We start from the raw sequence: 24419 nt of genomic DNA on the forward strand, positions 1-24419 counted from the left end.
AAAGAAAGAAAGAAAGAAAGAAAGAAAGAAAGAAAGAAAGAAAGAAAGAAAGAAAGAGAAAGAATATGAACGTAACCAGCAATTTTACTTTTAAAAATTTCCCCTAGAAACATCCTTGAAAATGTTTTTCAAAATACATGAACTGGAATGCTTGTTGTAGAATTGCCAGTATCAACCCCCAAACGAAAACAACCTAAATAATCATCATCAATCATCAATAATCATCAATGTACTAGACTGGTACATTCATACAAAGGGATATTGCACAACTGTTAAAAGGAGGTCTTTCTCTGTGTGCTAATATGAGAAAATCTCCAAGATGAAGCAAAAATGGAAAACAGATAATATGTAACAGCATTACAGTATAATCTCTTTTGTACAAATGAACAAATATATACATACACATAATCACACACACACAAATATATGTATGGAAAATTTTCTAAGAAAAATTTGTAAGACATCTTTATTTTATTATGTTTTTCACCATATAGTACATCATTTTTAAAGGTGATTGCTTTTCAGGTAAGAGACAAGTAAGAAGAATTTTTACTTCTCTTATTATACCTCTCTGTACTCTTAAAATTTTCTTTTTTTAAAAAAAAGATTTTATTTATTTATTTGACAGAGAGAGAGAGAGAGTACAGCAGGGGGAGCAGCAGGCAGAGGGAGAAGCAGGCTCCCCGATGAGCAGGGAGCCCGGTGCAGGACTCGATCCCAGGACTCTGGGATCATGACCTGAGCTAAAGGCAGCTGATTAACTGACTGAGCCACCAGGTGCCCAAAATTTTCTTTTTTTTAAAAAAGATTTTATTTATTTGACAGACAGAGAGAGATAACACAAACAGGGGAGCGGCAGGGAGAGGGAGAGGGAGAAGAAAGCTCCCCGCTGAGCAGGGAGCCTGATACAGGCCTCAGTCCCAGGACCCTGGGATCATGACTGGAGCCAAAGGCAGACGCTTAACTGACTGAGCCACCCAGGCGCCCCTAAAATTTTCTAACCAAGTTCATATATTAGTTTTTGTTTAATCTTTGGTTTTGAGCTCATTTTAGTGGATAAGTAGGGAATCAGAATGTGAGACATTTACCCCTTCTTTATGCTTCTCTGAATTAAAAAAAAAAAAAACAGTAGAATTTATTTTTAAATATTCCTAACACTTAACTATATTTCATGTGGAGATCAAGAAAGCACTAGCTAATTCCATTATTAAGTGAGATATGGTATGTAAGACTCTCATGCAGGCATTGACACATTAGGAACTGCTTAATCAATGTTAATCCCACCTACCGACTTCTTCTGTGTTCATTCTCTACCACTCCCCAGATGAACACCTTGGAAGCAACAACTATGCATTTACTCATTTTTGCAGCCCCAGTGTCCAGCATTGGGTCTAGTGCACAGTAAACACTAAGTTGAACTGAGCAGGGACTTTCAGACTAGCAAGCTTGCAAAGGTAGCGAAGAGAAAAATTCATCGAAAGAGAGTGAGGAGGTCAGCAAATCCTCTCCCCTGAAAGTAATGTAGAATTGAATGAAATTGAGAAAACCAACAATTTCATTGCTCTGGAAATCAAATAAAGGCATCCAGCAAAGTTTATGCTTGAAAAATTGCTGAACATCAGTTATTTGCCTACTCCTGGCTGACTCAAATGCTGTGTGCTTGCAAAGAGGAGAAGCAAAGGGCCCAGCAAAAATGAAAATCCAAGGCAGACAAAAACCACCTAAACTTTGAATGGGCTCTCTATCCACCCACAATTCCAACTGCAGAGAATTGAGGACTTACTGATGCTTAAGCACAACCTCTGTCCAAGCATCTGCTGACTTCAAAGCTAAGCAGATTTAGAGGTGACCCCTTAGAAACCAGCCTTAAAAATAAACATAAGAAAAAAAAAAAAAGAGCAGAAACCTTGGTGGCCTCATACCCTAGGGAAGACAGATTTCATGGATTTAGCCCAGGCAAGTTACTAAATAAAAAAGCAAACCAACAGCAAAAATAACCTTAGATGAGGGAAAGATTTGAATCCAGAGTTGCTTCAATATATGCTCAAAAATTTCCAGTTTTCAACAACAAGGACAACAACAAAATGAGACATACAGAGAAACAAGAAAGTGTGACCTATTCTCAGAGAAAAAAAGCAGCCAATAGAAATTATCTCTAAGTGTCTCTAGATGTGAAATTTAGCAGATAAAAACTTTAAAGCAGTTATTATAAAAATGTTCAAGCAATTAAAAGAAACCATGTTTAAATAATTAAAAAAAAGTAGGACAAAATGATTCAGTAAATGGAAAAATCTCAACAAGGAGGTATAATTTTATAATTATAAAAAGAACAAAGTTGGAGTTTTGGCATTGAAAAGTGAAATAAATAAATAAATGATATAAATGATATAAAACATTCACTAGAAGGTCTTGACAACAGATTCAAGATGGCAAAATAATCAGTGAACTTGAATATAGATCCATAGAACTATCCTATCTGAAAAAGGAAGGGGGGAGAAAGATCAAAGAAAATAAACAGAACCTCAGAGGCCTGTGGGTCAACATCAAGTGTATTAACATGTGTAAAAGTAGCCTGCCAAAGGATAAAAAAAAAGAAAAAGGGACAGGAAAAAAAATGTTTGTAGAAATTTTTTGTAGAAGTTTTCCAAATTTGATGAAAAACATTAATCTACACATCAAAGAAGCATAATGAACCACAAGTAGGATAAATACAAAGAATCTATACATAGACACATTGTCGTCAAATTGTTAGGGAAAAAAGGGCAAAGAGGTAATATTGGAAGCAGGAGAAAAATGACTCATCACATACACAGGAACATTGACATGATTAACGTTGACTTCCCATCTGAATATTGGAGATGAGACGACAATAGGATGACATACTTAAAGTATTGCAGGGGCTAAGGGGGGAGTGCAAAAGGAGAATACCATATCCAGCGAACTATCCCTCAAAAAAGCAAGGTAAAGTAAAGATGTTCTAGATAAACAAAGACCAAGTTTATTGTTAGCAGACCTGTCTAGCATTGGCTAGAATCTTCAGGATAATATTTAATAATAGCAGTGAGAGCAGACATTCTTGCCTTATTCCCAATCTTATGAAGAAAGCATTCAGTCCCCCTCCCATTAAGCATGATGTCAGCTGTGGGTTTTTCTTAGATAAACTTTATCGGGATGAGGAAGTGCCTGTCTATTCCTAGTTTGTTGGAAATGTTTAATTTGATAAGTACTAGATTTTGTTAAATGCCTTTCTGCACTTTTTGAGATGATCATGTGGTTTCTGTCCTTTATTCTATTAATATGTTGTACATTCATTTTTTTTTAGAGAGAGAGAGAGTGTGAGCGCATGAGTGGGGGAGGGGGGAGGGGCAAAGGGAGAGGGTGAGAGAATCTTAAGTAGGCTCCACCCTCAGCACAGAGCCTGACCCAGGGCTCGATCTCACAACCCTGAGATCATGACCTGAGCCAAAATCAGGAGTTAGACGCTTAACTGACTGAGCCACCCAGGCACCCTGACATTCATTTATTTTTGAGTGTTAAACAAACCTTCCAATCATAGGATAAATTGCATTTGGTCATGATGTATAGTTCTCCTTATATGTTGCTGAAGCCAGTTTGTTAATATTTTGTTAAGAATTTTTGTGTCTACATTCATGAGGAATATTGATCTGTAGTTCTCTTGTGATGTCTTTAACTGGCTCATGATGTTTGCCTCATAGGATGAATTTAGAAGTATTCCTCTCTTTATTTCCTGAAAGATTTTGTAAAGGATTGGCATTATTATTATTGTTATTTTAGTAGTTGATAGAGTTTATAAATGAAACCGTCTGAGCTTGGGTTTTTCTTTGAGGGAAGATTTTTAATTGCTAATTCCATTTCTTTACATTTTATAGGTCTGTTCAAATTTTTATTTATTCTTAAGTCAGTTTGGGTAATTTTTGTCTTTCTAGGAATTTGTCAGTTTCATTTAAGTTATCTAATATTTTGGCATAAAATTGTTTATAATCCTCCCTTATTATCCTTTTAATTTTTGTATGGTCAGAGTGATGTCCCATCTTTCATTCCTGACTTTGGTAATTTGTGCCCTCTCTCTTCATCAGACTAGATAAAGTTTTCTCAATTTTATTAATCTTTTTCAAAGACCCAACTGCTGGCTTAATCAATTTTATATTATTTTTCTGTTTTCTCCTTCTTCGAATTTCTGCTCTAGTCCTTATTATTTCCTTCTTTCTGCTTGCTTTAGCTTTTTTTTCTTTGTTTTCTAATTTCTTTTTTTTTTTAAGATTTTATTTATTTATTTGACAGAGACACAGAGAGAGAGAGCGCAAACAGGCAGAGCGGCAGGCAGAGGGAGAGGGAGAAGCAGGCTCCCCGCTGAGCAGGGAGCCTGATGTGGGGCTTAATACCAGGACCCTGGGATCATGACCTGAGCCGAAGGCAGCCCGCTTAACCAACTGAGCTACCCAGCCGCCCCTGTTTTCTAGTTTCTTAAGGTGGAAGCTTATGTTATTGGTTTGAGACTTTTCTTCTCTCTCGGCGTGTCTAAAGCTCTAAATTTCCTTTTAAGTACTTCTTTAGCAATATACCATAAATTTTGATATGTTTTATCTCCATTTTCATTCAATTCAAAATATTTTACAATTTATCCTGTGATTTCTTCTTTGACCTATGGGTTATTTAGAAGTGTACTGTTTATTTCCAAATGTTTGCAAGAATTTGCAAGATTTCTTTCATTGATTATATCAAATTGAATTCCAGTGTGATTGGAGAATATGCTTTGCATCCTATCCATTCTTTTAAATTTATTTAGATTTATTTTATGCACAGCCTACTATCTATCCTGACGAGTGTTCCATATGCTTTCGAAAAGAAGGTGTATTCTTTAGTCATTGGACAGAATGTTCTCTAGAAGTCAATTAGGGCAAATTGGTTGATAGTGTTGTTGAAGTTTTCTCTATCAGGAGGAACAGACGGAGATAGGGAGAAAAGGAGATGGGGAAAAAGACAAATGAACATGTGTAATCACTGTCTCTTTGATCCCTTTAACTGTAGCTGACAATTGCCTTACTTACAAAATAGAGACAAGACACCAGTAATACAGGATTGATATTTACCTTCTGAATCTTTGTTGTAGAAAACACCATGTGGATGCAAAGAGTATGGTCGGGAAGCAAAGTTCTTCAAATGGATGACAATCACATCACCCACTTCAGCCCTCAAAATAGGGCCCAGGAATCCAAGCCAGGGAGGTTTGGGGATCTCTGTGGAATAGGTCCCATCTGTGTAATGTCTGTAAACAGCCTTTTTGTAAAGACCACCTATCCTGTTGGGCCCTCTTTCGAGAAATAAGGTTGCAAGTCTAAAAGTAAGAAGGAAAATATTTTATAATTATATGACATTAAGAGAAAATCCTAATGGCTTACCTCAACAGTTGATAAAGTATTTGCATGTATGATTTCTTATTTGGTGTTGGACAAAACCCTGTAACCTCTGGAGAGCTGGTAAGATTACCTTCAATTTACTGATAAGGAAACTAAGGCTAAGAGAGTTAAGTGACAAGACAAGAAACACAAATCGTATCCACAACCAAACTACAACCAAACAGAATACTCTAAAGTCTTGCTGTCCATTTGCCCCTTTTCATTTCAACACGTTCCCCTTCACTTTTTCATTTAATAAACAGTTAGTATGTGTTCACCATGTTCCCAGCACTTTGCTATGTGCTATACAGGGATACAAAAGAATTTATGACTTAATGGGAAAATTAAGTAATGACATTCATCAGTATATGATTAAGCGCCAGTGGAGTTGATGGAGTCACCCCAGGTCTGAGAGCCTCTGTATTGACTAATGGATTTATGTTTGCTTCATTAAGTTTGGGGAAAGCACTATAGATCAAAAAGCCAAAGACAAGATATATTCAGGGCTTCATCCTCATTTCCTCAATGAGATTATGCAACGTTTGTATACCAGTGACTCAGATACATGCTCCTAAGCAGTTCCTACTACAAGGCTCCCCAGCAGTCTCTAGTGTGAATGGCAACTTTGCCCACCCTGCAGACTCTTCAGGATGATGGAGCCAGAGAGGAGCGTGTCAGGTGGCCAGGCATGCAGCCCACCATGGAGCAGAAGACAGAAGTGCAGGCAGATGGAGTGGAGGGTGACTGGGTCAAGCAGGGGACAGGGATACAGTGGCTCAAGTCAAAGCAGGAGTGATCTTCTTTGGTGCATCTAGCCCAGCTTTGGTGCATCTCTCCAGGCTAATTTCCTCACTTCCTCTTTGCCTACCTCCCACGGCCTCACCCTTCCACCAGACCTCATGCTCAGTCTTCCCAGAACGCACTGTGTCCTTCCAGCATTCCAACACTTGCACGCATTCTTTTCCTGCATCTGGGTGTTATTCCTCATTCTCTACCTGCCAAGCACCCTTCCAGGTCAGTTCAAACTCTTTCTCCTTTCCCCTTCCGTACACACACAGTTCAAGCACAAATAACACACTTGCAAGACGTGTCACAGTAAGATATGTACATCTCTGGTTTGTGAGCTAATTGAAGACAAAAATGCTTCAAATATATTTTTTATTGTAGTGCTGAGTAATTGCCTGGAAGTGTTGGTGCTTAGTGGCTTTGGAATAAAGAAAAAGAAAAGCCTTGGATTTGCCCCCAGATTGGCAAGTTAAAGCTGGGATAATTTTGCAGACTGTATTTGCAGAAAAGTGTATGTTGCCATACTCGACTTTGAATATTCTCTAGGCCTGGGATGGCAAATAGGTTTTAACTTGTGCACCAGATCGGGCTGGTTGGTAGTGACTGCTTAGACAAAAATAAAGTCAAGTTTGCATTCAGTCAGGGGGAAGAAGGAACCACTTGCGATGTCTCCTGTGGATGTGGGGTTGGAGGTATACTTGGTACGTAATTGCTCTCTTTGCTCTGCACAGGCAGCCAGCTAATGCGATACTTTGGGTCTTTGGGTGTGGCCTTCTCTACACCTAGGTGACATAATACTATCACTACTGGCAGAACATACACCGGCTTGTTCTGTCATAGCGACAATAGTTAGGGGATGAGCTCCTCATGCTCATCTGTCAGGTCCCCTTTGTAACCAAAATACATAAGGCATCATATCTGATGATGTCTTGTGGACACCAGAAAATATCCCGTGATCATCTCTGAAATCCAACCTGTGACCTTATGAGATTTGGTTTGCTGGACCTGCCTTCCAAAGACTGTTCTCTTGCTCCCAGGGACCTGCTGACAAACAGGGTTTGCAGCCCCCTTCCCTTTTTGTAATTTATAAACAGAAGCTTAGAGAATGACAAAACTTAAAAGAAAAGCATTTAAACAGAACAGAGCATGGTTTTAAAATCAAATTGAAAAGTGATTTCTTCACAACGTCATTACTTCCTGGTTCTAACCAGCTGGGGCATCCAGCCTACTCCAGACCACCTAATATGGTCACAGACCATGGTCAAACCTGTAGCAATAAAGCCCCTTTTAAAGACACTGGCCTTGGCCTTGGAGGCAGGGGAACTTCCAGGGGTCCTCAGCTGAGCCAAATTAAGGGGTGGAGCCGCTAGATCTCAGCTCTAAAGGGCATTGCAACATCACTGGGGAGCTGGATGGCATTGCTGGGGGGACAAAATTAACTGGAAATGACATTGGGAGTGGAGAAAATGGCAACTTTCAGAACTTCTCTGGGGGTGAGTATTATATATGGTTGGAAAGAATCATCTGCTTCAGATGGGGTTTGGGAGGTGGAAGGAGGAGACCCCAGGGAATGTGTGCAAGTAGTCACTGAAATCCCTTCCAAGAAGGATTGCTCCAGGGAGCTATAGAGTGGGTTCCTTCTCCTTGTGACCAAGAGGACAGTGAGGACTGCCACCACCAAGCCACCTTCTTCTCAGCACTCAGCCTTTCCTCCAAATAAGAGCTGAACAAATATTTTTCCAAATATCAGTTGAAGGAGCCCCAATATTATTTATTTTCCCAGAGCACCAGATTACTAGCCTGCCCAGCCACCCACATGTGTCAACCCTGCCCTGCCCTTGGAGTGGAGTCAGTAGGTAGGAGGTTCCTAGGAAAAAGGGGAAAACCATGGGCTGAGGCTCCCCTCAGAGGAGCCAGGACCACAGGGCTAGTCCTCCCAGAGGCAGCAAAGCTCTTTCTCCCCGACCTGCCAGATTCAGCACCCAGATAATGGGACTCACAAGACAGGAATCCTGACAAAAGGGTTGGAGTATTACAACAATGATTTTTGGCAGCAAAAGCCTGGAAAGACCAAAATGTTCTCACCTGGTGACTGGGTAAATAAATTCTGGCACCTTCCTACCCCATAGCCACACAACAGAATGAGGGGGGTTCTATAGGTGGCAATATGGCACCATCACCAAGAAACTACATGGAAAAAGCAAATTGCAGGTCACACATGTAAAGTGTGATCCATTTCTGTGTTTTTTAAACAATACGCATATATATGTATATGCAAAGAAAACATTTGGAAACTGGCCACGGAAACCATAAAGGTGTAACTTCTGGGCCATGGGACTGAGGCCATGGGCAGGAGCCAGAAAGAATGAGAAGTTTACTCACCCTCTTCCATACATGGGAGTGTATCTTTTATTTACTTTCATAATAAAAACAAGCTCACATTTTATTTAGAAAAGAGGGACAACTGAGGGGCCAAATTTCTCTTTGTGCCTTCTCTGTGTGGCTTCTCCCTCTGAAAACATAGCTACCACCCCAAAAGTGTGTTGTTTGGGTAAGTTCTCCTCCACGGGGGCATTGTTGCCCTGAGAGGGAGCATAGTGCCTGCAGCTTGAGTTGGAGGGAAGAGAATCACTGCTCAACCTCCAGCTTGACGAGTCCACTCTCAGACGTCCGGACTGAGGACTTGGGCACAGTCAGGTTTGTGCACACTCAGCCCTCTGCCTCTGTGTATCCACTGAGCCTGTGGGTGTCTGGCTGGGAGCAAGAGTTGGCCCTCTTCTGCTCCGTGAGGCAGAAGCCTCCATTTCCCTGTGCAAGGGAATGGGATAAAAAGTCTGGGTGCCTGACACTGGGGCTTTGTGATGGAAGCTCTTGTTTCCTAGCCTCACTTGAGGCTTGGATGGTCATGCGACACACTTCTAGCCAATGAGATGTACGCATGTGTCATTCGGTGGTACTTCTCTGGACTCAACTGGCAGAGACCCTTGTAGTTTTTTGCTCTTCCCCTTATTCATGCCTGAAATGAAGATATGATGATGAGCTCCAGCAGCCATCTTGAGAGAAGGGGGAAGAGGGTCATACCCTACGAATGGATGGTCAAGTGGAAAGCCAAAGGAATCTGGGCCCCTGAAGATTGCCAACTTCTGACTTTCTTTTGCATAAGCCAAACAATACATTTGAACCAGTGTTTTCCAGGCTTCTGTTAACTAGCAGCTGAATACAAGTCCTAATTGAACAGGCTGTTCAGGAGAAGAAGGAGGAAGAAGCAGAGGAAGAACTGAGTCATCCCCAGGCTGGCTAATTAGCCCCAGAGTAGGCAGAGTTACCTGGCTTTATAGCTGATGCCGGGCCACCCAGTAAGGTAACAACAGAGGAAGGATTAGATTCAGAATCACTGGTGTCCTCTCTAGACTCAGCCTGATGGGTAAAAAGCTAGAATGAGGTTATTCATAGGGAGGGCCCTGTCATTCCAACGGGGTCTGCAGGGAAACATGGACATCTGACTCTCTGCACTGCTGTACTCTGAGCTCCCAGCAGTTTATAAACCACGCAAATGCACGCTGAGCAAGAGTTCCTTATCATAATGAGTTGTCTGGCAGAGCCACCCAAATAAGAGGCGAGCATATCAGAAGGAGGGGACATGTTTGTTGACTTCCCACAGCACTTACTACATATGCTGCATATTTTAGCATTGAATTACATATATTGACTTGTTTTGCACATTCCTGACGAGTGTCAGTCCTATCACAGAGACAGCCAATAGTCACCCCGAGAGGGCATTAGGTTTTCTAAAGCAGTACTTCCTAATGCCCACCTGTGTATCAACTGGATCAGAGTTATTTGGGACATTTGCCAAAATTTAGGTCCCCAGGTCCCATTTCAGGGCAACTGAATCAGACTTTCTGGCGTGGCCTCTATATTTTCCCTAAGTTCGCCAAACAATTCTTATGGCAGAGCTGTCCAGTGCTTACCCATGCTGATTCTTTACTCCCAGCAGAAGGGGAGAGCAAAGAGCTTTTGCAGATAGATGGAGCCATGGGATTTTGGCAAGTGGGCTGTGAGTGGAAGTGACATGTGTCACTTCTGGGCCAGGACATTTAATTGCCATTGCAAGACCCCCCTCCTCATATCCTCTGCTACAGGGAAAGCCTCCAGTGAAGATTGTGAAACCTCACGATCCCAGCAGCCTGGCTTACTAGTTGTCCCAAGAGGACAGTTGTCCTGGAGCCACGTGGTCCTCTATGAACCCAAGTGGAAAGAAACATGCCTCTGTGGTGTTAAGCCCCTGAGATCTGGGGGTTGTTTGTTGCTATAGCACAACCTGACCTGGTCTAACTAACACAATGTTGAATGCATATACAAATTGGGAAATCACCTTTCTGTAGTACTCAGTACAAAACAAAAACCATAGTACCTACTTGAAACTAGAACATAGTAACTAGTTGAAACCATGGGAACTATCCAAAGTGGAAAAGATAGGGACAGATGAAAGTAAGAGAAATCAGTCTCTTTAGTGTCTCCACAGCAAATCACTCCTAAGAACACATTATACATTTGTAACAGTGGGACTGAAGCTCCATGTCCTATGAGTCCTGGAAGATGCAACCCTTACCCAAGAAACAAAACAAATGAGTGACTTCAAGGAAGGCATCCACAGAAAGCAGCCTCTGACATAGCTGGAGAGCACTCGGTGGAATGCCTGTGGTGGTGGGCTTTAAGTTATTTATAGTGTAGCCACAGGATGGCCTCACTCTGAGGCACCGAGCATTCATTACCCCTCAGGCTCATTCCCAACCAACATTCTCACATTTTGACTCAAACTGAGGAGGTGTCTATTTTATGCTGTGAAAATATCCAGTTGGGCTGGAAAGCTTCACATGAGCAACTGCTTTAAAGACAGAATGGGGATGTAGAACATTTACGTTGCCAAGGCCAAGGGCAACACCATGAAGGAAGATGCCTTCTAAGGGCAGGTGAGATTAACCATTGTTAGAAGGAACCTGCCCAGGAGAATCATCTAACCAGAGCAGAGATGGGCTTCCAAGTCAGATTCCAAGGAGCTGGTAGCTCACAAGGGGTGTGCACCTCACCAGCACCACTGTCCCCTACAACCTGGATCTTTCAGTCAGATTTTTTTCCCCATCCCTTCAACCACTGAGCAATTGTTAAACCTCTACACTATATGGGACATTAAACTAGAAACTGGGGCCAAGATGTATGAATGTCAGTCCCTGCACTCAAGAGATTTACCATCTGGCTGGGAAGACAAAACCCACACACTAGAGAGTAAATAGCAGAAGCCGGTTTTCTACATTAAGCGGCACCTGCACCATATGGATCCTGCAGGTCTGAGTATGGGGAGGGGAGCTGGGGTGAAGGTGAGCAGCAGCAGAGGGTGTGGTCAGAGCAAACGTGTGAGACCGTTTGGTCACCAGAAGGACGAGCAACATTGTTGCCTGAACTTGAGAAGGGGCACTGAGAAAACAGGAGTAGATTGGGGCAGGGGCTACTTGGCAAAAAGGAGGGTGGAGATGGTGATTACACGTTGCACTTGGATGTAGTCATGCCCTCCCTAATTACATTAATACATTTTGAGCCATCCAAGTGATGCATTCCTCTACACAGTCTCTCGCCCTGGTTCCCCTGGCACCACTCAAGTCTTGAGTTCTTCCTTCTCCCACTTCATGTCCACAGAAAGCCCCTCAGAGCCCACACAGGTGGCTTAAAAACAAATGTATGCAGTAAAGAGAAAAGAGAATGAACTTGAATCCCAGCTTCCCTACTTAATGCTGTGAGATCTTGCAGAAGTAACTTCTCTGAACTCCAGTTTCCTTGGTTGAAAACCAGTGACTGCGACAGAGCCATCATGAGGAATAAATGAGATGATGTGGAGCCCCATGCACAGCGTCTGGGAGAGGGGGTGCTCAGTCAGTGGGAGTTATGGCAAAGCTCTAATTAGAAAGAGGGAAATGTGACCATTTGCTGTCTGTTTCCCACAGAGCTCCTGCTCTCCAGAGACCCCTCAAGATAGGTGAGCTATCATGATGACTAACATCTCTGGCATGTTAAGATGTTAACCCAGTGCCAGGCGTCGCATTTGAGCACATTTACAGATCCTGTCTCATCTGAGCCTCCTAATCCCCACTGTGGGTGGGCTGATAATGGCTTCCAACGATAAGTCCCAGTCCTAATCCCCTTATTTGGAAAAAGAGTCTGCAGATGTGATTAAGTTAAGGATTTTGAGATGAGGAGAAAGATCAGACACACATAGAGAAGGTGATAGGAAAATGCAGGCAGACACCAGAGTGATGCCACCACAACCAAGGATTGCCAGCAGCTTCTACCAGAAGCTGGAAGAATCAGCAAACAGATTCCCCCTGAAAGCCTCCAAGGGAGTGTGGCCCTGCTGACATCTTCCTTTCAGACTTCTGCCTCCAGAATGGGCAGAGAATAAATTTCTGTTGTTTTAAGCTCCCCAGTTTGTGGTAATTTGTTCCGGCAGCCACAGGAAACTCCTATACCCCCAAAGCAAGTACTATCATTATCCTCATTTTACTGATGAGCATTTTGAGGCAAAGAGAGATTCAATTACTTACTCAGTTGGTAGAACAAGAATCGTAAGCTTGTCAGTTGATGCAAGAGCCCCCACACTTCCCCAGCAAGCCAGGCTGCCTTAGCATCTCTGTTAGACCACTGCTTGGCTACACTTGGCTAGGGAAACCTACCTTGGGCCTCCCGGCCCCCCTGACCAGGGACAGGACCTCTGTCACCCCCCTGCTTGGCATGGAAAACCTTTATGACAATGCCTGGAACAGAGTGAGGATGCAGGGACAGTTAGCTGTTACACTGTCTGTGAGTTCTCTCAGATGCCACTAACCAGGCCTTGGGACCCCACGATCTGGAGGCAGGAAAAGGAAAGGGGGACTAAGAGGGTGTTTGTGAAGGATGAGAAACAGGGAGAACTGAGGTAGGGGAAGGTGGCAGGGACTGCCTGCTACCTTGCAATATTCATGTTCCCATCTTTCTTAGTAACAATCAAATCCTGCTTTTACTCAGAAACAAATCACAAAACAAAAAACTATATTTCCAACCGCTCCCCTCCCCCCCGCTGCTTTGTGGTTTAGAGTATCCAGTGAGATGTACATAGAATTGGTTGTGTGGGGTTTCCATGAGAGCTTTTTAAAGGGCTAATGGGCTAATGCCTCAAGAATTGGACCCTTTCTACCTTTTCCCTTCCTCTTTTCTTCTTGGAACATAGACATGAGGGCTGGAGTTCCAGCAGCCATACTGTGACCATGAACTTCCTTGAGGAGTGAAGTCACATGCTAAGGATCATGGGTCAAAAATATAGAAGGCCCCCAAAATCCTATCATACCACCTGTCTCACCACCCTTGGACTGCCCACCTCTGGGATTTTTTTTTTTTAAGATTTTATTTATTTATTTGACAGAGACAGAGATAGCGAGAGCAGGAACACAAGCAGCGGGAGTGGGAGAGGGAGAAGCGGGCTTCCCCCCGAGGAGGGAGCCCATGTGGGACTCAATCCCAGGACCCTGGGATCATGACCTGAGCCAAAGGCAGACACTTAACGACTGAGCCACCCAGGCGCCCTCTGGGATTGTTTTATAAGAGAATACAGAAGCTTAATTTGTTAAGCCACTCTATTCTGCTCTCCACTGGCAGCCCAAATCAATCACTATCTGATATAGGGAATAAGAGCAGCCCCAAGATATTCATATGGCTTCAGAACCAACACATGATTTTTCTGCTGATCCAACAGAAGTTGAAATCTGAAAGTCACACTCTAAGATCAAGCCCAAATGAGATGATAACCTTCCCTTTATTTCAAAGCTTACAGAAGACTCTCTCTTCCCCCACATGCTTCCCTTCAATTAATTGGCTTCAGATAGATATATAGGTCTCTCCCTTATGCACATCCTAGGGCCTGCTTCAAGGGGGTACCCAAAATCCTTTACCATCAACTGGGCTGACACAGTGATGTGGTTAAGTAAACTCCTTAACAGACCCTAAAACTTGGGGTTTGTGCAGTGGTTGGCCTCACTCATGTCCAAGGGTGGTTCTGCCTGTGAGTTAGCACTCGTGAAAACCCCACATTTCACTGGGAAGAAAAATCCTGCATGTGTGTTGGTTGCTTAATGAGGTCTTTGGTGAGAATTGTAGCTTTATAGAAGGTGACCCCACTCTGGTTCCATTAAAGACTTGGCTTTACCACCGAAGCACAGGAACACCTTAATTAAGCACTTTATGAGCCAGAACAGGACAGGCATGAATGGATCAAATGCTGACATCATCCCCAGGCAAATCAAAGGAGCCCGGTGTCCCCATTAGGCCCAATGGGGAGCAGGGGGAAATATATTCATCTGGATAAAATATTCCTAAATAGAACATAACTCCTGAATTTTATGCTTTCTAGGAAATATTGGTGCTTACAGTCTCAATTATATTTCTGAAATCTATGATTAAGCAAAGGTACCAAGATGGAAAATTAAATTGTACCATCTGACTGCTATGGAGTCTTGGCAAAATGATCTCAATTTATTTCCTATCCCATCCTTGTGAATCAGGATTTATTGGGCTTTTGGTACTGCCTAATTTTGGTTTCCAAATTTTTTTACATCACAGAAACTTTGGCACTCACCATTCTGTTCCCCTCATTTTTGCCATTCCCATAGTCAAAGATTAAGCAACTGGAATAACTAAATTGACAAAGTGATTAGTTTTTAATGATTCCAAATGAATAGCCTTGTGCTCAGTCCTCCATGGATTATTGTCACCGTCAAAGCTCGGGGCAGGGGTGGGGAGTGGATTATTAAACATACTCTGGGCCTGTCTCTCTGCCATCATGGTGCTTATCTTTCAGCTGCCGAGGGGCCCAGTGTACATCAGACACCCAACAGCAATGCGGGGAGAGGAAAATGCTGTGTCTAAGGCTTAAGGAAGACACCAAGTTCCATGAACGGTGAGGAAGGAAACAGATCAGAATAAGCCAGGGTTGTGGGAAAATGCTTCTTGCATAAAGAATTGGAGATAGCTCTTAAAGAACAGGGGGAAAAAAATGGATAAGCAAAGAAAAATATGGAATACTTCAAAATTTGTCACATATCCCCACTCAGATCTTATCCAACTCTGACTCCTAGACTGAACATTTGCAAATCATCTCTCTCTCACCATTGTAAAAATCTTTCTAGAACTGGAGAATCAGGTAAGATGGTTTTCATTCAGTTTCAAAAATTATTTTTGATTCCTTGGAATTACACTTCCCAAGCGACTTTAGGGATTATATTTCAACTCCCTTGTTATACAAATTTAGGAAATTGATGGTCAGAGAGATTATATGAGATGTTCAATGTTTCACAGCAAGTTGGGGGCGGAGCAAGGACTAGAAGTCAGGTCTCCTGATTCCTATTTCAGGCTCTATCCACTCCTAGTGGGATACTAGGCACCTGGCTCTCCAAATATCTGGCATTTGTCTGGGTCTGAATATCTTCAACAGCAGACTGTCCTCAGAAGTGCCGGAGGCTGAGTGAGAGGCATGTTCACATTATTCAAGATGACTCCTTGCCTCTGGGGAAATGGCACAAAGTAGAGTACACACACTGAGCTCCATATGTCCCACAATTGTGGCATCTTCACTGGGACACCTGTGAATCATGACATGTGTCCTCTATTCCTCAAGCAAGAGTCAGCAGCCCACTACAAATGTGCCTTCTTAGGGACTTGCCCTGAGCCACCTCACACCAGTAGCACTGCCGGACATGATTGCTAATAAAAGCCACTATGCGCCATGTCACCCAGGCTCCCCTCCTAAGAGTCAGGAGGCAGCCCTGCACACACACCATCCCTTCACACACTAGAAGGAAACACTTGCGGACTTGGGCACTGTGGGCATGACATCTAGAACGCCAGCTGTGCCTAAAAGGCAAGAGTCCTCTCAAGCAGGACCACAGCATCTGTTAAACCATCCTACTCTAGGCTGACACCAAACTGCATGTTAGGCATGCCTATTCTTTTTTTTTTTTTCCCTTTTCACCATGACTATTTTCAAGTACTTTATTGTATGTTCTTCAAAGCACCATCTTCTGGCTGAAATAATTAACAGAGACCCCCTAAATTCTTCCTGCACTCAGCTTTGCGGAAAGAGCTTTGTAGCATTTGAGTATTTAAAGTATGTTGGGTTTTTAAATAAAAAATAAAAAAATAAAGTATGTTGGGTTTTTGAATGAATCCAGGTAACCGGTTTGGCTACTGACACCAGTGATCCTTTTCAACGTCTCTCTGGGAAGAGTGACCCGTGGGACTAAACCTACCTTTGGTAAGAATTGGAACTTTCTAGAAAGTTCTTTTTACTGGAATCCCTGGCTGCCATCACAGCTGAGTTCAATTCAGTGGGAAAGGATCACCTTTACCAAGAAACAGGTTGCATGGCGAAAAAATGTGACTTTGGTGCTGCCTTTACTCTGTAAACTCCAACAAGTACTTAACCTCGGGGTCTCAGTTACTGGTTTGTAAAGTGGAAATGATACCACCTGTAAACAATAATGAGTTGAAAGTCTCTGGTGGAACTCCTGGGTCAGAATAAATGCTCACAAACAGCTACACTGACATTTTAGGAGAAAGATAGACTTCGAAGCTTTTTACTCAACCATGTGGAAAGGCAGCCCAACGTTTCATTGTGCTTAAAGACTGTACTCACTATGCTCGGCGTACACATCTTGAACAGTCTCATGTTCAATAGCTGCTCACAATGACTATTTTCTATTGAGCCCTTTATGAGGACAGCAGAGCTCTATTTTAGGGAAGGCCAATGGCAGTTAGGGTAGCCTCTCAATCCCATATCCATTCATCACAGTAAAGACTACCACAACCAATGAGCACATGTGTCAGCACATATGAGATTGAAAGAAGTCAAGAGCTTTTTTCGGAAACAGCCCCCTGGACATTAAGTTTCCTGGTACAAAGCTTAAGGAAGAATCTTTCTTGGCAGCCTGGCTGGCAGGAATTTCATCCTTCTTTAACCAAACATGACTATGCCACCTTTGTATTATTAGAAAGCCCGGAAGCTGTGTGTCTCAGCGAACTAGATCTTTGGTCTTCCCCCGGGGCAGGGGGACCTGGCTCTTAAAGACATGTTGGAAGACTCCATGGTATTCCTGAATGTTAGCAACTAACTTCGTTTTTAGAAAATGGAACTTGGATGTTGAATGAACTGGGTTCTTCCTATCAGAAAGAAGCCAGTGTATCTGAATATCCAACAGCGATTGCCAGAACATCTCAAAAGATGTTCTAAGAACCACAATATTGAAAGTATGCATTACAGCTTCTGGAGCTGGGAAGTGACTTAAGAGGGAGCTTCAAGGAACAAATAAGAGATATAAGACACTGGACCCTGGGAGAGAAGGGGAGAGCAAGGGCTATTTTCCGCAAAAAATAAAAAATCAGAGACATACAACAGTCTGACACCAGCTCACCCAGCTATGCCATGGGCCCGGGAACCAGAATATTGCCCTCAGATTGAATGAGTCAGAGCTAAAACAAACCTCTCACTAGTGAAAAAGCCATTTCTAAGAGGACTTGGGGAAACTCTTAAAATACCAGCCAAATCTATTGTAAATGCCCCTCTTTTAAACATTGCAAAACAAAAACAAAACTTAACTACTTATAGCATACTTATCTCCAATGATGATGTTTCATTCCAAAAATAAAAACTAAGAAAATAGTGTGTTTTAACAGTAAAGAATTCTGGAAAATTCTCAAATGCTCATTCTAAGGGTTGCCATTATTTTTTTAACAAACTGAGTCCAGAACCCCCTGGAAGTCCTTAGTAGTGCCCAGTGAAAATTGTCCTTCTATAGAATAAGCCATTATTCAAAACGCCTGGTTGTGTATATAGCACTTTACAGACAAGGCTCAAGAAATAGGCAGGGCCAAGAATATCTCTTCCACATTACATACCCACCCTTGTGAGGGCTCTCCAAACAAACACAAAGCCCCTCCACTTGGTTTAGATCATGTCACCCCCACAATAACATCCCAAGGACTATAACTTTCTCCATGCAGAGTCAAAAAAAAAGTGAGCCTGGGAGTCTGTGAGAACCCCAACTTTACTCACTTGTCTTCTGAAAAACTTCCTCCGCTAACAACGTTCTTCCCTTGGGGTACATAGTTCCAGTATTCTTCCACAATCCCAATGTGGTATGTTCTGGTCACTGCGCCAACCAGCCCAGACAGACCCAGGAATGTGAAGAGAACGATGCAGTCAGCCTGCTGCTTCCGAGGCATTTGTGGATGTAACTCAGGCGAGCAGCCTGAGCAGGAGGCAACCCTGCCTGTCCCTCCCCCTCACTCGAAGCTAATTATAAATAAGGAGTGAGCAAGACCCGGCTCCTCCTCCTTAGGTAGCTTGGGGTTGGGACAGAGGCTGATAACCTGTGTAAGCAGAGCAAACGATGGGGGGAGTTGCTGTGACGACAAAACTTTGGCCTGCCATCCAAGAAAGGTGTAAGCGGCTTATTTATTTACTATCCAAGCCAAGCAGGCCTGTTTCTGTACGTTTTGGTGCTCTGCTGGGACGTTAGTCATTCATCTTTGCCAGGAACGGCAGAGCAACAAGTTGGGCCAATGGGTTTCCTCCCTTCTTCCTCATTTTTTCTCCACAACTATTACAAGAACATATTAAAATCTGAAAACTGGGCTGGCCTGAGTGGGGCATCAGGAAAGCTCTCATGCACTAAAGAAGGCTTCATCTCTGTTGGGAGGGCAGGGAGAGTGATGTAATCATCACCCTCCGCCATCTCTGACTTGTTTTATGAGGCTACATGAAACAATCAACTCACATCATAAAGTTTGTAACAACATTGTAAAACCTCACTAATTCTCCATTTGGACATGCACCATCTCCCCCAAATTCTCTTAAATCCTACCAGCAAAAATGAGGAGCTCAGTTGCCCAGTTCAGCCAAAATTCTAGAGGTCATCACCCTCGGTGAGCTACCTTTGTAAGGATAAACGACAATGACACGGGAGGAGTATCCTTCAGGCACAGGAAGATAAAATTCAGTAGCAGTTCTTTGAGTCAAAAAGGCAAAGGGAGTACCCATTTTTCTCTGTGCTCTAATCTGTGACCTAGAATCTCAGTGTGGACAGAGACCTTGGCCCACCTTGGACAAGAGCCAATCTGATCACACTCTGAGGCAGCCGCCATAGAGTAAGGAGAGAGCCTCCTGGCTTGGCTTTGAGGTTGGATAGACCTGTGTTCGAATCCAGTCCCACCACTTACTAACTTAGTGGCATTGAAGAATCACTCACCCTTTCTAAGCCTGGCTCTGTAAAATAGGGATGGAGGGATTGTCAAGGAGATTTAAAGGATCACACAGGAGCAAATATAGATGACCTTGGGTTTACTGATGACCTTTTCAATACAACACAAAGACACAATCCATGAAAGAAATAACTGCTAAGCTGGGCTCAAAATTAAGAATTCCTGCTCTATGAAAGATGCTGTCAAGTGAATGAGAACAGAAACTACAGACTGGGAAATATGGTTGGAAAAGACAGATGTGATGAAGGACTGTTATCCAAAATATACAAAGAACTTTCAAAACTCAACAATAAGAAAACAAACAGCCTGTTTAAAAAATGAGCAAAAGACCTTAATAGACATCTCCTCAAAAAGATATACAGATGGAAAATAAGCACATGAAAAGATGCTCCACATCATATGCCATCAGGGAAATGCAAATTAAAACAAGATACCACTACACAATGGCCAAAGTCTGGAATGCTGGCTACACCAGAATGCTGACTGTGAAGCAACAGGAATACTCATTCATTGCTGGTCGGGTATACAAAATGATATAGCCAGTCTGGGAAGATAGCTTGGCAGTTTCTTACAAAACTAAACATACAAATGGAACATTCTCCAGAATTGATTACATGTTAGGTCACTAAACAAATCTCAGTAAATTCAAAAGGATTTTTTAAACCTAAACATATGGCACACATTACATATCTTACAACTTTGTCAATTATACTTTGATAAAACTAAAAAAAAAAAAAACACTCTTACCATATAATACAGCAATTATGCTCTTAGGTATTTACCTAAATGACTTGAAAACTTACATCCAGACAAAAACCTGCACATGAATGTTAAACTTGGAAGCAACCAAAATGTCCTTCAGTAGGTTAGTGAGTAAATAAACTATGGTACAACCAAACAATGGAATATTATTCAGCATTAAAAGGAAATGAGCTAGCAATCAATGAAAATATATGGAGGAAACTTAAACGCATAGTACTAAGTGAAAGAAGCCAATCTGAAAATCTACATGTTGTATGATTCCAACAAGATGAATTGCTGGAAAAGACAAAACTATGGGGATAAAAAAAAAAAAGATCAGGGGTTATGAGAGGTTAGTGAGGAGGCAGGGGTGAATAGGCAGAGCACAGAGGATTTTTACGGCTGTGAAACTACTTTGTATAACACTATAATGGTAGATATGCATCATTTTATATTTGTCCAAAGCCATAGAATGTACGACACCAAAAGTGAACCCTAATGCAAACTATGGACTTTGGGTGATGATGTGTCAGTGTAAGTTCATCAGTTGTAACAACTATTCCATGATGGTGGGGATGGGGGGGATGATGATTAGGGAAGGCTAAGCATGTGTGGGGGCAGGGAGTGTGTGGGAAAATTCTGTACCTTCTGCTCAATATTGCCTACCACCATTCTAAAAAATGAAGTCTATGTTAAAAAAAGATTTAAAAAGATGTCTACAAAGTGCCTACCATGTCCCCCAGCACAGCGTAGGTGAGCAATAAATATTAAATTAATTCTTTCCCACTCACACCCTCTGAGACTCCCTCAATCTCTGTGATGAACACTGGCATTTCCAATCTTCTGCTCTCTTTCCCAAAGTCCCATCCAGACTCTCACCAGCCTCAAGTAAAAGAGTTCTTTTCCTTTACATTATACTTTATAGATGTTCTGTAGCATGAGTTTTGAATTATCATCCATCTTAGCTAATAAAATACATGCTGAGTATTCTGTTTCACAACCAGGCTCTTAACATCTTTGATTTATTGATTTGTTTTTATGTCAAGACACTTATAGAGTAATTGCCATAGCACATTTCCCTTTAACTGAAATCTACTCTTCAATAAACGTTTGGAAGTGCTTTGTGTGAGCTTGTCACTTTAACAGCTACTACAGAGGAAGGACTCACAGGGTGAACCTGAACTTGGCCTCGAAAGAAGCAGGGCTTCAGGAGTTCTTGGAATCTGGATATGTCTTGCGCCAAATAGCTTTGTGTTTGTACCCTGGAGAAGCAGATTATTTTAGGTCAAACAGGCTCAATGTAGTATCAAAAACTTCATTAGGATATATTCCACCCCAATTTTTTTAGACAGAAGAAACAGGTAAAAATGGCACAGATCCAACACAAGAGTTAACTTTCCTACCCGGAATACTGAATGCATATAATTGAGTCCCTGAGGAAGGCATCACCTAACTTCTGATTCAAACCTAGGCTTACAGGAGGATAGAAGAAGCATGGAGATTCAGAGTTGCTAGAGCAGATCAGTGCATTTAACCTGTCTGAAGCCAAGAGTATAGTTACCGAGGGGCCAAAGAGTCAGGGGACGAGTTTACTGAAAACAATGAAATAGTGTCTGGAAAACACTCTGAAATTCTTCCTTACCCTCAGACAATAAAGATGCTCAGCAAGCATCTAAATTACATAAAAGCTAAAGAAAAGAAAAGAAACTGGTATAAGTGAATGCTGTGTTCCTATAACACTCATTTCTGAGAACCCACAGTAAAATACAAGATGTGATTGACAGTGTCTAGCATTTGATTAGGAAATCTGTGAGTGATAATGTTAATGAATCTTTTCAGCTGCCTTGGACACAATTCAGACACAAATAAAGCAGAGAAACCCACCATTTTGAGATGGCCAGTCCATTATTTCCTCAATACACTCACCATGTTGGAGATACGGTAAATTTGAGGTCATGCATTGATAGAAGAGAAAGATAACCTTGGATCAAACTATAGTTCTCTGAAACATAGTACAGGATATTCAAACAACAAAACTTTTTGTCAGAGACACCAATTCGGAGAAATAGTATTCTAGCTAGCCTTGGTTGAGGTGTCATTTTCAATAATACAGTGTGAATGATGAAGTTGGCTATCCCATTCTGTAGACTTTTGCATGTTAGGAAATACATTACATATGCCTTAGTGATTCTTCATATCCTAGACTCTGATTGAAAATTCCCATCAGTCTGGCCTTCTTACTCCCCTGCTACAGTAGATCGTGGCTCTTGGGCCTCATTAGGACCCTCAGTTCCTTGATGGTACCTCGTTCTTTCTCACCTGGACTTCTACAGCTTCCTAACTATTCTACCTGGGCCCAGAGTGACCTTCCCGAATGCAGATGGTGCAAAGTCCCTCCACTGCTTCAGATTTTGCAGTTGCTCCCGTGGCCTTCAGGATAAGGCTAACATCTCTGACTTGACTTTCAAGGTTGGTCTTGATCTGACTCCTGGGTAATGGGATGTCTCGTCAACATTTCATCCATGCTCTGATGATGATCATCATCATCATGGCAACCAGTGTGCCCTTCATCTGTGCTCCCGTCAACACTCTGTGGGCGCCTTCACCACAGCACCCATCACATGTGTGGTAATCACCTGTTTATTTGTCTTTACTCCCACACAAATACTCAGCACAGGCTTCTTATGGGCAGGGACTGAACCTTGTTCATACCTGTGTTCCCCATGTCTGATGTTAAATGGTGAACCAATGCATGTGTGAATGAATGATGCTGACCATTCTGTACCAAGTGCATGTTATGTACTGGTTTCAATACTAAGCCCTTTATGCACATTATCTCATTTGATTATTACAACAACGCTGTCAAGTGTGCACCACTTTTTATCCCTGTTTTACAGATGAGGAAACTCTAAGTTTAGAAAGGTGAGATGCTTTTCTCAGTGCCCCACAACTGATAAAAGGCATAGTTCTGTGAGACTCCAAAGCCAATATTCCTACCCAGCCCACCCAGACTGAGAACAGGAGAGGGAGTGCCTCAGGGATCATGGGGGCCTGCTTCATCCCAAGTGGGACCTGCTCTCAGTAAAGAAACATGAGCCTAATCTGTCCATTTGAAAAGGATCCCAAAATGCCCCTCCAGCCTCGTCCATGCACCCCTGACAGTCCAGATAAAGCCTTAATCATAACAGAGCCTTGAAAACACCCAAACATACTATTCTGCTTCATTCCTCCATTTTAGGTCCCAACCCTCCACCTACTCCATCCCTCACCCCCACTAAATTCCTTCTCATCCTCCAAAATCCTCCTAGGCTATTCCCCTCTGAAGCCTTCCTTAGTTCCTGCCACACCCACCACACCTTCCCTCCCATGCCCTGGCAGTAATCACTCCCTCCTCTGTGCTTCCTCTAGACTCTGCGTGCACACTTACCCCTGTTTATAATATTGTTTGCTTACACACCAGTTTTCTTTACTAGACTCTAAACGCCTTGGCAACAGTGTCTGGCCAGCCCTTAACACCTCTCTCACACTACACCTGAGGTCTCGAAGCTTTATTAAAAGAACCTGCAGCTCAGGGACTGCTCCAGCCTCCACCTGCCACCCCTGGGCCCATTGTCTCTACACTCTCTTCTGAGAGTCTCACCCCACCCATCCTTTTAGGACCATCGACTCACCTTTTAGGGTTGGGGTTTTGACTTCTCCCCTCCCACAGTTCCATCTTTCACTCATGCCTCTGCTCCGAGCTCCGAGGCCTGAGAACCAGTCCTGCCTCACCCTCACACCCAGGTCTGGTGCTCAGGCCACTTCTGTCTGGACTGGGAGATTTAAAAGGCATCTTGTTCATCTCTGTACTATCAGGGGTTAACACAGACCAATGGTTAGCATTAGGCACTGAGCAAAAAGCGGTATTAACAGCTGTAGCCCTTACAGCACATCAGGCAGTGTGCCCACTGACCGAGCAGTAAGATGTATCATACCATAATACTCGATGAAGTAGATGTTTTTGTCCTTGTATTTCAGACAGAGAAACTAAGGTTTGGTAAGGTAAGTAACTTGCCCAAGGTCACACAAGTAGACAACCGTAGAGCCAGGATTCAGACCCTCCCCAGTCTGCATGTCTCAGAAACCTGCACCCCAGAC

The 24419-nt window shown here is 42.6% G+C and overlaps 1 protein-coding gene across 1 annotated transcript in view; it reads right to left on the reverse strand.

The window, feature by feature from the left end:
• HEPHL1 (hephaestin like 1) overlaps nt 1-18503 on the reverse strand; it is an 88149-nt gene extending 69646 nt beyond the window's left edge. Inside the window, exons 1-2 of the mRNA XM_032426356.1 lie at nt 18334-18503; nt 5112-5356 (exon numbers count right to left, since the gene is read on the reverse strand). Of these exons, the coding sequence (XP_032282247.1) occupies nt 5112-5356; nt 18334-18503 (415 nt within the window). The remainder of the gene's footprint in view (nt 1-5111; nt 5357-18333) is intronic.
• Between the last annotated feature and the right edge of the window lie 5916 nt (nt 18504-24419).

Source organism: Phoca vitulina, unplaced genomic scaffold, assembly GCF_004348235.1.
Source record: "Phoca vitulina isolate PV1807 unplaced genomic scaffold, GSC_HSeal_1.0 scaffold34, whole genome shotgun sequence".
Lineage (NCBI taxonomy): Eukaryota > Metazoa > Chordata > Mammalia > Carnivora > Phocidae > Phoca > Phoca vitulina.